This window comes from Dermacentor andersoni, chromosome 2 (assembly GCF_023375885.2).
Source record: "Dermacentor andersoni chromosome 2, qqDerAnde1_hic_scaffold, whole genome shotgun sequence".
Classification (NCBI taxonomy): domain Eukaryota; kingdom Metazoa; phylum Arthropoda; class Arachnida; order Ixodida; family Ixodidae; genus Dermacentor; species Dermacentor andersoni.
In genome coordinates this window covers 150,943,607-150,959,021 of record NC_092815.1, presented here as the reverse complement: position 1 = coordinate 150,959,021, position 15,415 = coordinate 150,943,607, and the positions used below count along the sequence as shown (strand labels likewise).

At 46.5% G+C, this 15,415-nt stretch overlaps 1 protein-coding gene across 1 annotated transcript in view; it reads left to right on the top strand.

Annotated features, from left to right (window-relative positions):
* Window positions 1-14,780, top strand: part of LOC129380216 (carbohydrate sulfotransferase 4-like) — a 44,196-nt gene extending 29,416 nt beyond the window's left edge. The window contains exons 2-4 of the mRNA XM_055076366.2: window positions 9,864-9,961; window positions 10,293-10,825; window positions 13,888-14,780. Coding sequence (XP_054932341.2) covers window positions 9,864-9,961; window positions 10,293-10,825; window positions 13,888-14,385 — 1,129 coding nt within the window. The 3' untranslated portion in view covers window positions 14,386-14,780. The remainder of the gene's footprint in view (window positions 1-9,863; window positions 9,962-10,292; window positions 10,826-13,887) is intronic.
* Window positions 14,781-15,415: the final 635 nt, after the last annotated feature.

The window sequence follows — 15,415 nt, the reverse complement described above, 5'->3', positions numbered from 1 at the left end:
TCCTCGGTTGTGGTGACTGTTAGCTTCCCTCATTAGTTGATCTATAGGCACTTCATGCTGCACAGATATCTCCATACAAACCTGAAGGAGTTCAAAAAGATATGCAATGAATCCAGGGAATGAAGAGTTTATTTCAGCGCCTCACACATACAGACAAGGCAGCCGTCAACAAGTTGTGTGACATGGTGAGATATATACTTCAAGCACAGAATAAACAAGTACAATTTGTTGACTATCACTGTGTGTCAAATAGCAACAAGCATAGTGGCTTACTATAAAAAGAGCGTGAACAAAATATAAAAGGGCTTAATACAGAGCTATCATAATAATTTAATTAGAAGTACAAGAAACTATCACTACTAAAAAACAGTTGCCAGTAAACCATACGGACATCAATTTTCACCTCTTTATAGTTTGCAATTTACGCTTCCTATTTAAAACAGTTTTGTCATTTTTGGTTTTGCACAAGTTATTCACCAGCGTGTTGCCAGCTGCACTCAAAATATAGTGCATGACTTCTTCTGGCGAGTGGCCCGAATTAAGGCACCAAGGTCAATAAGGCCTCCAGAATCATGCACAACGGTTGACACAAGAGCTACAAGGGCCTGTTTCTGACTTGGAAGAGCAAGAAATTTTGACGACAACTCCTCACTTCTCAATTTATCAAGAACTATTTCTGTACAAAGCACGGAATTCACTACAACAGCACACGGAAACTTCAGTCCTCCTCGTGTAATACCTGCAATGAGCAGTGTGTCTCCGTGGTCCAAACTGGTATTCTCCAGTATAAGGTTTTCTTTGCAGGACAAGCACATGAGCTTTTTTCATTGTCACATGTGCACAATGCCCAGCAACATATGTAACAGCAGGAATCACTGACGATTTTTTAGCGACATCAGCATCGGTCACTGCTATGGTGAACTGTCCACGAAGTGAGTCAACACTTATGGTAGGGATTGGCTGTGCAATAACGTCGTGGTCAGGCAAGTTCAGTACTTTTTGAAGCCTAAGCTTGTTCTCAGATTCATAGATCTGCCTGATCGAGATGTGGTATTGGGCACCAGATAGCTGGCGGTACTTCCCAAACCTGTCTTCAAGGCAATTTGTTCGAAATTTTCCAAGGAGCACGTACTGAAATCCTAGCTCTTCCAGGCAGCGTAGGGAGATCTCATGCAGAGCGTGGCTCGTGTGGCCAAAAGCCAACTGCGTTTCTTTCGTCAGGTGGCCGGCATCGTGCTTGAGGCTAGCCCAGTAGTCTAGCCACTCTGTTATTTTTCTCAAAAATTCCAGCTGTGGACATGTTGGCACAATCGGATACTGCATTTCATCGCGTAAGCGTTGACCCTTTCTCGGTGTCTTTGCATTTGCTATTCGCCACCATGTCAAAATGGTGTTAATGAAATCTGCCGTTCCTTTGGCATGTTGCACTGTGGAGCATTGCAATGCAGCAACTGTCGATTCGTTAAATATTCTGAGAGCCAGCTTAACGTGCTCACTCTCGACGATGGGTTTAGTGCTTATCCATCATTTTATCCATCATTAATGTTCATGCTCGGCCATTGCTTGCAAGACAGTTTTAGCATAGTTCCAAAAACAAAAACCTTGCTGCTCAAGAGCTGGATTCAAGTGGTATGACGAACATAATTGTCGAATGGTGTCTGTCTGTGGCAGCTTAACTTTAAGGGAACTTCTGATGAACTTCTACGCATGTGGAGAAATGGTATACAGCAGACCTGAAAACACAAGCACATCTGGTGGGTATCGCGGTGTATTTCTCAACACAAGCTCGAATTGGCTTCTCACAAATTTCAGTACCTCTAAGTTGCATCCATGACGTTCTTGGAGCTCACATTCCTTGTTCACTTCATCCAGGAGCATCAGCACAGTTGAAAGTAGCTGGTGTTCCTTTTCTTTTTCGCTGTTATCAGCACAACAACTTTGCAGCTTTTCCACAGAATGCAGCACTCGGTCAAGCTCCCTTAAATCCTTTAATTCTTATGGCACGCAGACATCTCGAGTTTGTGAAGACGGGACCCTCCGAGGAACACCTGAACAGACATATCCTCTAACACCCCCACTGACGAGCGCATTGCGGGAGCACCGTCGAGGGAGAGGTCAAGAAACAAAACCCTTGACTGTCTAGTGATCACAATCCAGAGGTTTGAAGTCTTTAGCGTCGGAAGGGCACAACAAAGTTCGTGAAAACTGCAAATTTTGTTCCTGCGATCTTCTGCTTCTTGTGCAGCAACAGAGAGCTCTATCGCTTTTCGCACCGATGCTGCTTCGAGTTGAGCTTTCTTTTCTGCAGGAGCTTCCCGGGTTCGCTCTGGTTGAGACATATATTTCGGGCAGCCGGGAAAAAGACTGGGCACAGCAGTTGTCTTGAGGCGAGCACGCTCCAGCGGCACTTCAATAACTTTTCCAGTCTTCAAGTCCGTGTACGGTGCAACCGTGACGAAGTCACTCTTCTCAAAGTGTTTTTCATACACCTAAAAACAAAGTGAAACGGGGGTCAGTTATGCTTAGGGGACAGGCACCCACAATTCGGCAAGCTAAATAACTGAGAACCAAAACTCGTTAAGCAACGTAATAATAAAAAGGTCCTGCTCTCCCAAGTAAGCTACAGAAAAAAATGTGGCACGAAGCACGTAAATTTAGCACAATCATTCTAAAGAGCAGAACAAAAAGCGATGCTTACCAATGTGTGCTTCGTCGGCACGAAATTTTCACGAGATATAGCCTTTGTCCACGCTGCCCTTTGTGTCTCGTCCGCAGGAAACTTATAGACACGGACACTCGCGCTGCTCGGACCACCGCCATAGTTCGATTTGCACTTTGGGACACAGCAACTGCCAGACATTTCCGAACTGAGGGTACACACGTTCTGTCATGTAAATCAAGCCTTCGCAGATGAAACAGCTTGCTCAGGTCTCCGGCTCATCGCGAAAATGTGTCCACAGTCACGTCAGCTGCGTCAGCCATGTGCGTACCATGTGCTTACTGCTTGTCTCAATGTTCCCAACAAGCGCAGGATATCGTCCAACGGGAGCATTGAAGCGCAAATAAATTTCAACATAAAACATTGTTCCAGCATGAATTCGCAGCAAATATGCAAGACATAGTACAAAGTTTCCTTTTTAATTTAAAAAAAAAATATAACATAGGTAATATAAGCGTGGCGAAAAAAAAAGAAAAATGGCTTTGATGCCTACTTGCCGAAGCCACGAGAGAATAGCCATGTAAGAGCCAAGTCAAGGATGCCGCAGTAGCCGGCAATAACATCTTTGAACGGGAACTGCTACTACGTTCTGCTGGTTAGTCAGCCTGCTCCTAGGTGGCGACAGGTCAGTACGCTGCGGCGGTAGCCGTCGCGGTAGCTCGGCCATCTCTTAGCTGCGTAGATGCTGGGCGAGGAGGTGAGGCGGAGGCCTTGTAAAATTTAGGTGGTGTTGGCTAACGCCCTATGCATACAATCAGTGCCCCCTCATTGTGAAAACCTGACCAGTAACGCGATGTTTCACATCGTTCTGCAATAAATTTGTAGTGCTCTATGCATCAGGAGTAGCAGTATGGTTGGTTTCTGTGTATTTGTTTCAGCTGTATTTCGCTGTTCCTGCTTAGTGTCTACCGCCTACGCGAATATGGACTCTCTTCTCTGCCAGAATTTGTCTGTTTTAGCCGTAACCAGAGTTTGCAGCAAAACCTCTTCCTAGAGAAATACATTTATTGCGGCCTAGGCAATTTCTAGCAATTCGTCCCTCTCCTGTACTCACTCTCCTCTTTCTTGTCGTACTTCCAGTGCATTTTTATCGAGATGAGTTTCGTTTTTTATAAACTTTCTTTGTGACCGCCATCAAGACCCACATATTTGTTCATTGCACACTCCCCAATTGCTGATGCCATAAGCATTGCAGAAGGTTCCTGAGCAACTGCGACTTAGTCGTCGATGTCGTCAATATCTGTTGCAGCGGCCTGGACGAACTAGCTTTAATGTGGCGCGTTTCCTAGAGGTAAGGTCTGCTTCCACTACCACCAGATGGCTTACTTTTTCTACGACATTTCAAAGGACTGCGGGGGTGGACACCTCCTGAAGATATGGTTCCGCCTTTTCTTTTTGGAAATAACCTTCAAAATTGTTTTTCCGATGCGCGTAATTGGAGGTGCTTGTTTATTTGACACGTATTATTCCCGAACTGTTCTTTTTGTTTTCAGTGATGCTGTCATTCCTTCACTTCTCAAGCTAAGCTGAATTTTGGTGCTAATAAGAACTGCTTTCTAGTTCAAGGTACTGTACATTTCCTCGTGTGACAACTCCAGCTCGATCTCGTTTTCTACTTCAATGTGAGGTCTCAGTAAAATGCCTATGTTTTAGAGCGATCTCCTCTGTCAGCCAATCAGCTTACCGAGCGGTTCACTTCTGAAGGATGTCATTGATGTCGGATATATGTTTGGTCGCTTTGTTACGAAGTAAGCTCTGTCTCTCTGCGACGGCTTAAATTACTCAATATTCTGTCCGTTAATTTGTTAAAAGTCTCCCAGTCACACACATGAAAAAGTACGATTTGTGCTGAATTGAAGATCCCTTCTCTAAACCAGGGACCACAGAGTAGACACGCCACACAAGACGATTCACCTGACGGTCTAAATGCGTCCACTCATGGAAACTTCCTGTTCTTATTAGATTAAGTTCTTTGGCTCCCATTCAACGATTAAGATTAACGCCCACCCTCTGGGCAAGAGTACCGACCCGGCTCTTGTTAGGACAGGCCAGAGAGGCCCGTGGCGTACAGCTTAAACCCCACAAGCTGCACGACAGCAGAGCGCGGCGGAACACGGCGCTGGCTCGACGACTGTGTCAATTTTCTATGTAACCTCGCTGATTTGACGTAACACGCTGTAAGGATCGTCGTATCGGCATCATAACTCTCCGGAGAGAGTTACACGGCGGGACGGAGACAACAGTAGCACGAGGCAGCCTGGGGAGAACACACGCCTTTGTGACGATGGTCATACACGGCTTCTTGGGACGCCTGGGACACTGTGAGTCGTTCATGACCAATCTGGCGAGCAGTACCAGCACACACTATGGCATTGCAAACGTACGCAGGGGATGAGCTTACAGAAGCGGGAAGTAAAATATCGAGAGGCAGAGGAAGTTTGCGTCTACAGAGGATATAAAATGGTGAGTAGCCAGTGCTACCACGCTTGGACAATTTCTACGCGAAAGTAACGTGCCGCAAATTAACGTCCCAATCGCGGTGGTCAGCGGAATCGTACATTTAAAGCATATCGGTGAGAGTTTTCTTGAGGCGCTCTGTGACTCCACTCGTTTAGGCGTGATAACCGGTTGTGAGCTTGTGGCAGGCAGAGCATGAACGAAGGATGTCCTCGATGACGCGAGACACAAAGTATCAGCTTTGATCGGTCAGGAGCTGTCGAGGAGCACCATGATGTAAGATGACGTCATAATGAAGAATGTCGGCGACATCCGTAGGGCAGCTTGTCGGCAAGAGACGGGTAATGGCCTATAGCGCAACGTACTCGGTCGCGATGGTGACGCACTCCTTCCCTGATGTGGAACCTGCAAGAGGGATGTCTGCAGATGTCATTTTTTTTTAAAATCGACAGATAGCAGCGCGGTGGCTGTGAGAGAGCCTGAACCACTCCGAGGACCGTCGAAGGCTAACACCGAAATGTTGCATTCCTGCAACCACGACACGGTGGCAACCGGGATATCGGCAGGTAGCACATGGGTACATAGTCCGGTGTTTAAAATAGCCAGGCAGGCTTTGTTCCCGCCAACGGTGACCATAGTGCGCGGGAAGACGACAGAGTGCGTCCAAGTAGAGAACAGGGGAAACAGCGTATTTACCATCGCGGACCGGAGGAGAGGGACTTAACGGGACGTACGTTGCGGCTTGTGGTGGCAGATTGAGGAACTCTACCGAACATAAGCGGCTGGGAGTGTCGGATATTACGTGGGTGTCAAAAGGGAGTTGCAGTTGAAGAACATCTTTCAAGGAGTATGTAAGGGCTGAGTGCGTCTAGAGAAAGTCGAGGCCGGGGACCAAGTTATGAGGTCACTGCACAAGCACGGCAAACAAAAGAGTGGTCTGATGGCTAGCAATATATACTCGGGTGGTAGAGATCGACGGTCTCTTAGAACGGTGAATGGCAGTGTGGAATGGAGGCATCGTAAGCCAGTGAATCAGATCAAAGAGAAAAGCGTCGAATGTTGCCTTCAGAACGGCGTCAAGATCCAGCGATCTTGTTTGAAGGCGACGAACAGCGACTGTGGCATTGACGGGCAATGTGTTCAACGCGAGAGCAGTTGAAACATATGGGTAGGTCGCCTGCCGTCCTCCAGTCAGCCGTGTTTGTAGCGCGGAGGGTGTACCAGGTTGTAAGTGGCATTGGCAGAAGTACCTTCGGGTGCACGGTTAGACCAGGCTTTGGATTATAAACCCAGGTTTGCAATCTCGTTGCGGACGACTACTTATATGAGAGACACGGTGGGCAGGTCCGATGATTGAACGTCTGGAAAAACAGCCGTAGGAACTATTGCTTCTCGTTAGCGGCGGGGAGTGCGAGTTACATATTCCGACGTTGTTGTAGACTGCGTAAAGACTGGCTCGTTCTCGCATGATGATGTGGCAGCCGTGTAGGCAGCCGATGAAACTGGCGGGTCATGCGGCGACTCTTCGCTTGTTCAAAGCACTGGCACTCCTTAACTGTAACGACCACACTAGCACTCCTTAACTGTAACGACCATCCTCGCACATTCCTTGAGGTGAAGTAGATAAAACGCGTCGTCGGCTATGCCCTTCAAACTGTGCGAAAACTTGTAAACATTCATACATATACATTGACGGCTCCGTCCTGCCGAAGAGTACTACTCCAGCTGTCGCCTTAAGGTACCACTATCAAGTGGAAAACATCTCATTCGACAACGTTGACGGCAGCAGAACTCGTAGCGCTCCGGGTTTCACTACACTTTATTGATGATGAACCAAGACACAAATAGTCCCATTTTCAGCGACTCGAAGATGGTACTACGGGGTTTATTGGCACCCTTAGACGCGGTTCGCGTGAACAATTGGTATTTGAAATAGCATAGGCCATACACCGCCTAAGAAGGTATGTCAAATAATTTTTCAGTGGCTACCAATACCCTGTTGCATATTTGGCAATGAACGTGCCAAACAAACTGCTCGTTCAGGTATTGTAGGAGACAACGACGTATCATTCCTGCTGTATAGGACAGATGCTGCAAGAATGTTCCGCCTACTTGCACACCAAAGCACTACATCAGAGTGGAGTGAACCACATTTTATGCACGTCTGTTTATACATCCGGGATCCACATTTAAGAATGTGCGGTGTAGCGTAAAACGGGGCAGACGACATACGAAAAACGAGGACAAGTGCTTACTGCCAACTGAAATTTTATTGCCTATTATAATGTCTTATATAGAAAACACAGAGCAAAAACGACATAAAAATACATATGTAAAATAATAAAACAAAGAATAAAGATGAAAAAAATCAAAAATAAGCCATCACCGGTGAGCGGGTTGGTGTACGTGTAGTGTTTCCTGCCCCACACAACCTTTGTTCGGTATAAAAAAGAGGCACCCCTTTCAATAAACAAAAACGCAGCGTGAATTCAAGCACCGCAACCGTTACGTGGATTGTGTGCAGGGGGTCGCGTACAGAATCCCCTTGAACTGCGGCTCATGCTACGTAGGTCACACAGGCAGGTGTCTGAATGATCGTCTGTGTGAGCATGCGAATAATATTATGAATGGAAAGCAAGGTTTTTAGCCCTGCATTACAGTACATGCAGATGTACCCGTCTGTTTGGAAAAACAAAAGTAACCTTCACACACAGGAACGATCGAGCGTGCATCATCGTTGAGTCGGCTAGCACGGCACGTGAAGTATTCCCATGCATAAATAGGCCATCTCTGGCCTTATTAAGAAGGTAGTTGGCATTCTTAGGCAATGGCAGAGCGAACAGTGAGGGTGAGTCTTTTTTTAACTTATATATCTTCATTGTTTGTTTTATTATTTTACATATATTATGCCTATGTCGTTTTCTCTGTTTTTTCTATGTAGCACCTTGTATCAGACAATAAAGTTTCATTTGGCAGTAAGCGCTTGTCCTCGTATTTCCTCTGTCCCGTGTGTCACATTGCGCTGCGCCGTACAGCCTAAATTGGAAAACCAACTAGCCCAAACCATGATCCTTCCAACCTTGAACCTCCGACTTCCACCAAAACTTCCCGAAGAGAGGCGACCCTTTTGTGTACGACACAAAAGGGGTGGTCAACACTGGAGCGTGTGTTCATTGTCAGTGCCTTCAGTACAGGTTGCAGATGCAATCGCTGTCCGTCACGCTGAACTAGTTGGACATACCAGTCTCTATCGCAAGAAGGAATTTTGAAACATCAACGCTACTTAAATCACATCAGAAGGCCGGGCAAGCAGAACTGCGCTTCTTGAGATGGGCAAGCCTCTGAGAACACCTGTGATTTGAACGCCTTTTGTGTTGCCTGTACTTCGATCATTTTTCCTTCTTCTTCTTTCTTGATTCTTTCTTTTTCTTATCACTTTTCCACCTCTTTACAACTCCTATATCCCCCACTTCAGTGCAGGGCAGCAAACCGGAAACGCGCCTCTGGTTAACGTCGTTGCCTTTCTTTCTCTCTCTCTTTCTCTTGTAAGATTCGGTCATTCTTGAGTCAGCTTTTCCAAAAAGTGCCAGCACCACCTATATGTTAGAAACGTACGATTCAGTGGCCGTCTGCACGCGGGATCCGAACTACTTTTTAGCGGCCTGCTGATGACCAAATTGTCTGGCGGAAAACTCAGGCAGCTTCGCCTTGCAAGCGTCCATGCTTGTAACATCATCATGCGTCTGGGGCCGCACGCGTGCCCTTCTTTTCAGGCAGAGTATCACGTTGACTAACATCAGCGTGGGGTCACAGCTGCAGTGGTCGCTTACGCGCTCGTGCATGAAGACCCGGTCTTCTACATCTAAACCGTCCGTGCCAGAAAAGGTTCCCGTGTCTCGTGTTTAAAAATGTATCACATGAGCCTGCGGCTGCGGCGCCGTTGTCACTACGTATTTCATCGCAGAGCGACGAAGATGGAGTGGGCACGCAGGTGCAGGTATACCCCTTAATTCTACCTAAAAAGTTGTTACGAACACAGCGTGTATTCACAAATTACTGCTATATACTAAAAGAGTTAACTGCTGGGCTAGTTGGTGATCTTGCATACTGAAAAGATTTTGCGCCAAAAAAGAACACACACAAGAAAGACGACCACACCACGGGCGCTACTTCTGTTTAATGTTTAATGTAACTGTAATATTCTGTAACTGTTTAATGAAGGTGAAAGCACCAGACATATATAGCCCTCCAAACACCGCGCATGCGTACAAGACAACATGGAGTACAAAGCCTTATCAGAGTAGGCGCGATAGAAACTTCAGCTCAGCCTCGTAAAGAAAAACCGATGTACCACTAACATCCAAAGTTACAACATCCACAAGGAACGGTGACGGAAGCAAGAGTCTCACATGGCTCTGGCCACTTCGCCACTGTTGGCGTCGTTGGACTGACGGTAGTAGCCCGTTCGCTGTGTCGTAGATATTTATAATAAATTAAATCTGGGACTTCTTGCAACGTAAAGATGACTAGTGGTGATGACATGTGCCGGTTCGGAAGATGTGTGCCTTGTCTACTTCAATAGACTTTTCGAAAGAGAGCGCTAGCGACAACTTCAGAAGTACAAGCACACGATTGTCAGTGTGAGCCCCGGTTCCTGATGAATTACTCAGTTTTTTTTTCTTTGCAGAGCCTCAATGCGAAGGAAAACATGTTTCGCTTTACTATTAGCCAGTCTCTTCCTCCTGAGCTACAGCGTATTACATACATGGAGAGCTTTGCAGCTACGTAAGTAACACGAGAACTCGGTATATTATCACTTTATGGCGAAAACACAGCCCAATGAGTATGTTCTCACCATTAAAGTCGAAAACCAATCTACCCACTGAAAATTGATTCGACTTCGTAAGCCATATGTCCTATCGGCTCTTTGCTAACTCACGTCTATCATATAATCATAGAAACAATAATGCGGTGAAAAGAGCCTAAGCTATGGTAAGCACAATTTCTAGAAAAAAATGTAGTTGTGAATGAAAACGTCATACATATCAGGTCACTGCGCTCGCGACTTCCTTTTGTTTTACGTGAGAATGTACAACTTGCTTTCTTCTTTTAGCAGATTTGCCACAAAGAAGTTTCCCCAAGGAAGGTGTACGTGTGACAGAATCGCCCGCTGTGGTCAATGAACATACAATGACGTCAGTAGGTGCCAGTAATTCTTCTTTAGAAAGTCGTCTCCCCACTGCATTTAAGGCGGCGCTCGAAAGATATCCCGTCGTCGCTGCAGCGGATGTGAAAATAGTGGTGATCGTCGCCTATTACCGGTCTGGGTCATCCTTTGTTGGCGAATTGCTGTCTTCAGCGCCACGGACATTTTTCCACTTTGAGCCTCTTATGCCGTTCACTGTCAGTGGCAGCATACGACCAGGAAGACAGAGCCACGCTTTCCATCTGATCGACGAGCTTGTCAGGTGCCGCTTCGAGCCGCTCTACACAGTGTGGCTGGAGAACAACCCTTACTACAAGTTCAACCACTTCCTGGCCGACGTCTGCGAAGATGGAGAGTCCTGTTCCTCCCCAGGTCACCTCTCTGCTCTCTGTTCAAGAGCCGAAACGCAAGTTTTCAAGTTCACCAGACTTCGCGTCAGTCAGGTCAGAGTTTTCAAATACCAGAAATTTATTTATTTATTTATTTATTTATTTTTATTTACTTATTTATTTATTTATTTATTTATTTATTTACATATTTATTTACGTATACAGTAATACCAGCCTTCGTCAGGCCTGGGCAGAATGGGCAATACAAGTGAAATATTTCAATCAAAACATTTAGCACACAAAAGCAAGAACAATCTTGACGTCATCGTTATTATCATCGGCCGCCTATTCATGTCAACTGCAGAACTAAGACCTCTCCCAGTGATCCACAATTACCCCAGTCTTGCAGTCTTGCGATAGCTGATTGCAAGTTATGCCAACAAATTTTCTAGCTTCATCACACCACGTGGTTCTGTAACTCTAATAGACCACCGTAAAGCTAATAGGCAACTTTACCTCTAATAGGCCTGCCCTGCGCGATACTTGTGCTTCCCAGCTTCGTTTTTGCTCCTAATGCCAGTTATGAGAGGGATATAGATTAAAGCTCTTGAACAAGGTGTAAGCAATCTCTGAAGGAAGAGTTGTAGCTTTTTCCATCATGAACACGAGCTCCTGTCTCGCGCTAAAATAATGGCAGTGCCCGCAGATTCACACCATCTTTTGTACTACAATTTCCCGGTGGCTAAAATGAGCCATTCTGGCGACTTAAGGTAATGACATGATGAGAGGATCGTGGTGCGGCTTTTGGCGGCTGATGTGAACCGCCTCGCAACCACGATAGCATTTGTCCGACGATGAGGTCACCGGTTCGACCACATAGTTCACAGGCACTGTAAGCTCAATGAATTGAAATGGAGCCAGATATTTCGGAGGAAGCTTTGGAGTGTGTTCTGGAGAGTAGAATGTCAGCCGAAGCCAGATAGTATAATACACGGCGAAGGTCTCTTCAGGCTGAGTGTGCTCGCGGAATCTTTTTACCATGCCGAAGGCATCTTTTTGGATGCCTTCGGTATGTGTCGCGAATGAGTGAGCTAGTTGACGGCAATATTCTGCATGTTGAGAATTATCTGAAAGGCGTGAATTTACGGACGTCCGGCTGATACCGAACTATGGGTTCCATAGTAGAGGACGTTTCACGTCCATTGGAAAACATAAAAGTGTGAGAAACACGTGGTGTTTTGAGTGGCGGTGTTATACGCGTACGCGACAAAACGGAGGATTTCTTCCCAATAGAAATGGTCAGATTCGTTGTACAGTGTGAGCCAGTCACAGAGAATGCGCTTCAACCGCTCCGTTAGACCATTAAAATACGGGTGATACCCCGCTAATCATGCAGTCAATAGAGCCGCACGCTGCTAGTCGTGCAATAATAGCGTCAGAGAGGAGGACATGGCCCATCTCTGTGAGTGGTTGTTCGACCGGAGGAGCGGACTGGTGATAGACAACCTCCTATGGTCTATCACCCGCCCACTCCTCCAGTCGAAGCCACTGGGCCTTCCCGGCCGGGTTGCTCCGCTGCTGCCAAGGTGACTCTCTACCTTTCTCCCTCCTTCTATCTCCTTCACTCCCATTTTCAACCCCCTTGCTGGTCCTGAGCCGTGCTCCCGCAAGGGTTGCAGAATATAGTGGCAGCCTTTCCTCCTTTCTCCACAAGAACCACTTCTCTCTCGGTGGGCCGTCTAGTTGCATGAAAGGCCGTAGGTTGAATGCGTTGACTTCTCGAGCAGCGGTAAAATGATGTGCAGCAGCTTCAGTGCATCTTTCAGGTGCTTTACTGTGATAAGGATGGCTTGCTGTGAAAAGGAGTATAGTATTCACATTGACATTGTTATGGAGCTTTTCTAGCTTCCCTGCATGCTGCCAGACTCATATTCGGGACCCAAAAACATTTATTTTCACGCGTTTCAAAATTTATTTGTGTTAGCATTTTCTGCCATAGTAAACTGTACATACATATTCTAGGCGTGTCGAAAGATTAAAAACACGGCTCATGTCTCTACCATATGTGCATATATTTCTTCTGCATGAAGGATTGTGGCTTCTTCGCCCAACAACGCTTTGAAAGCATACCAAAACCGGTACCAGTTGGAGCGTCGTGAGTATTTGCAGGCTATTGCAAGTCTTAATGTTTCCGTTAAACGCTAAATTTGCCCGGAAGTTCCACAGAGCTATACCGAAAGTGTTTTCCAAACTGCTTGTTTAAACAACAAATGCGCGTATACCCTGGGTTCACGGAGCCGCTGGAAATTGAGGAAAGGTGAAGCAGTGATTCTGCCGCATCAAATTGGATGCCTTAGGTTACCAGGCACCTAACTCCAAAGTTACGCACTCGAGTGCACTCGGGGACGCCTGTGGAGCGTAGCTTCACGACGATTTTAAACGACTGTGCCCGGGAACACCAGCGCGTCATCTGACCAGCGTTATGTCGCTTGCGCATGCGCTATCGCGTTTCTTGTGCTTCGTGAAGATGGCACCGCTGCAATTCTTGATCGACGTTGTGGAGCTCGAGGAATTTCACGTGAAGCGACCGAAGCAGCAACAGCGGTTTACGTTTATGAAGCAATGCGTTCGCACTCCTACCAGAGGTACCGCGCAATGCGAATTGTTTCTGCTCCGTGGTATGACGACTGTAGGAATTCATTGCACATTGTATTAGGACGAAAATTATAATGATTCGAGGCCTCCAGAATTACGCACTAAACAAGATGTGTGGGCAACCAGTCGCGAAGAAAAACTGTTAGATTGCGCGTCAACGACTCGTACAACCGGAGATCACGCAGGCATTTGCACGAAGCACCACTGCGAATGAGAAACCAAAGAGCGCGTGCAACTCGACAACTGCACATTGAAGGGGTAAAAGTGCAAGGAGGGCGGAAATACGTCACCATGCCGGAAGCCGTAGCACATGCGAGCTCACGCACACGATTTTCCAAACTGGAGCGGTTAGTGCGCGCTGCCTCATCGCGCACCGGAAGTTGCTTTCGGCCGTTAAGTACGTTAAGTTTACTTAGAGTGCGCTCTGCCGACCAGAGCGCACTCGAGCTCTTTAACTTGAGGCGCCCATTGTGAAAACTACGTTTGTTCACGTATAGCTTACGTAACTTTATTTGTTGCAGGTGGGATCTTGGATTGAGCGAAACCCGGACATTGCGCAGTCTGTTCGCGTCGTCCACCTGGTGCGAGATCCGCGTGCCATCTACTCTTCTAGAAGAGGTCTTCGCTGGTGCACGGACTACAAGCCCTGTGACAGCGCGGCCGCCTTGTGCGACCAGATGCGATCGGACTTGGATGCATTCGGAGAGCTCACCCGTCGACTGCAGATAAACAGAACGTACCAGATACGTTTCGAAGACCTCGCGGCGGACCCCCTGAACGAGACGATGCGCGTGTTCGGGAGCCTAAGTCTAAACTATGCACCATCCGTTTCGAAATACATTGAAACCCACACGGCAGCAGCTGCATCGGAAATGAGGAACGCTCACTCGACGAAGAGAAACTCGAAAGCGGTTGTGCACATGTGGAAGCAGAAGTTGTCGATGCAAAAGATACGGGAAATAGAAACGACGTGCAGTGATGTTCTTCAAAGGCTTGGTTACAAGAGCGTGCCGAAATGAGGGAAACGTGCAAAAGCCTAGCGAAACAGCGCTGATTTCGCCACCACAAACTTTTGACACATTCGCCACGCTGTGTTTGAAATACCAACGTATGTGTAGTCTGATAATTGAACCACAATGTGCAAGCCTACTCTGTGACTACGTCCTCTAGCTAGTGGTGATGGCGTCAGTGCAAGAGTGATCAAAGTGCTAAGTGAAAAATGTCTCTTCGCAGTATAATAAACGTATAAGAGGCTACCATTTGATCTGCAACGCGTTCGATGTACACTGCCGGGACTTCCGCACAATACATACAAAGAATGTAGAATATGAGCAGTGATGCGCTATCGACCCGCTAAGGTGAGCATTGCACCAGCACAAATAAACCAGGTGTTTGTTTTGATCCGAACGATAAAAAAAAAGTTCACATCCAGGCAGTTGTTCTTGCTGACTGGCTACGCAGTTAAGTGGACACTAGCAGCAAAAATATATGAGCAATAATTTTGATAAATAACTAAAATATGGTACTTAACTTTTTTTCTGCAAACTTAGGGCACCTGCTCTAATTAAAGGTAGATGCCGAGGAGAATTAACCTATTGTCTGTTGAGCACAAATCTTTAGGCTAGCACTACTTTTGAGATATGCGACCTTAACATGTGTTGCTATAACACCGGCGTCCCATTTCAGAGTTTCCCAGAAAGTGTGACTCTAATATTTAGGGAGGATTGCAACTGATACTTCCAGGCATTTTTGAGGAGATTTCGGAGACGAATATCCCGAAATTCCTTGTATTTATGTTGATCCCACGTGGGCTTTACTATTCACTTCTTCTCGCCTTTAAATTCGGCCTTACATGTGCCCTGAGGTTAGTTAATAGAAGTTGTATGATGAGCACACTCAGTCATGAGACAAAATTGCCGTCAAGGTACTTCTTACTGCTAATGACCCTTAGCCACCTAGTGCGTCTGCAAAAATAGTAGGGGCCTATGCATGGTCATTTTTTACAAGAAAATGTTTTGTATCAAAAGAAACACCTGACGTAAGCGGCCT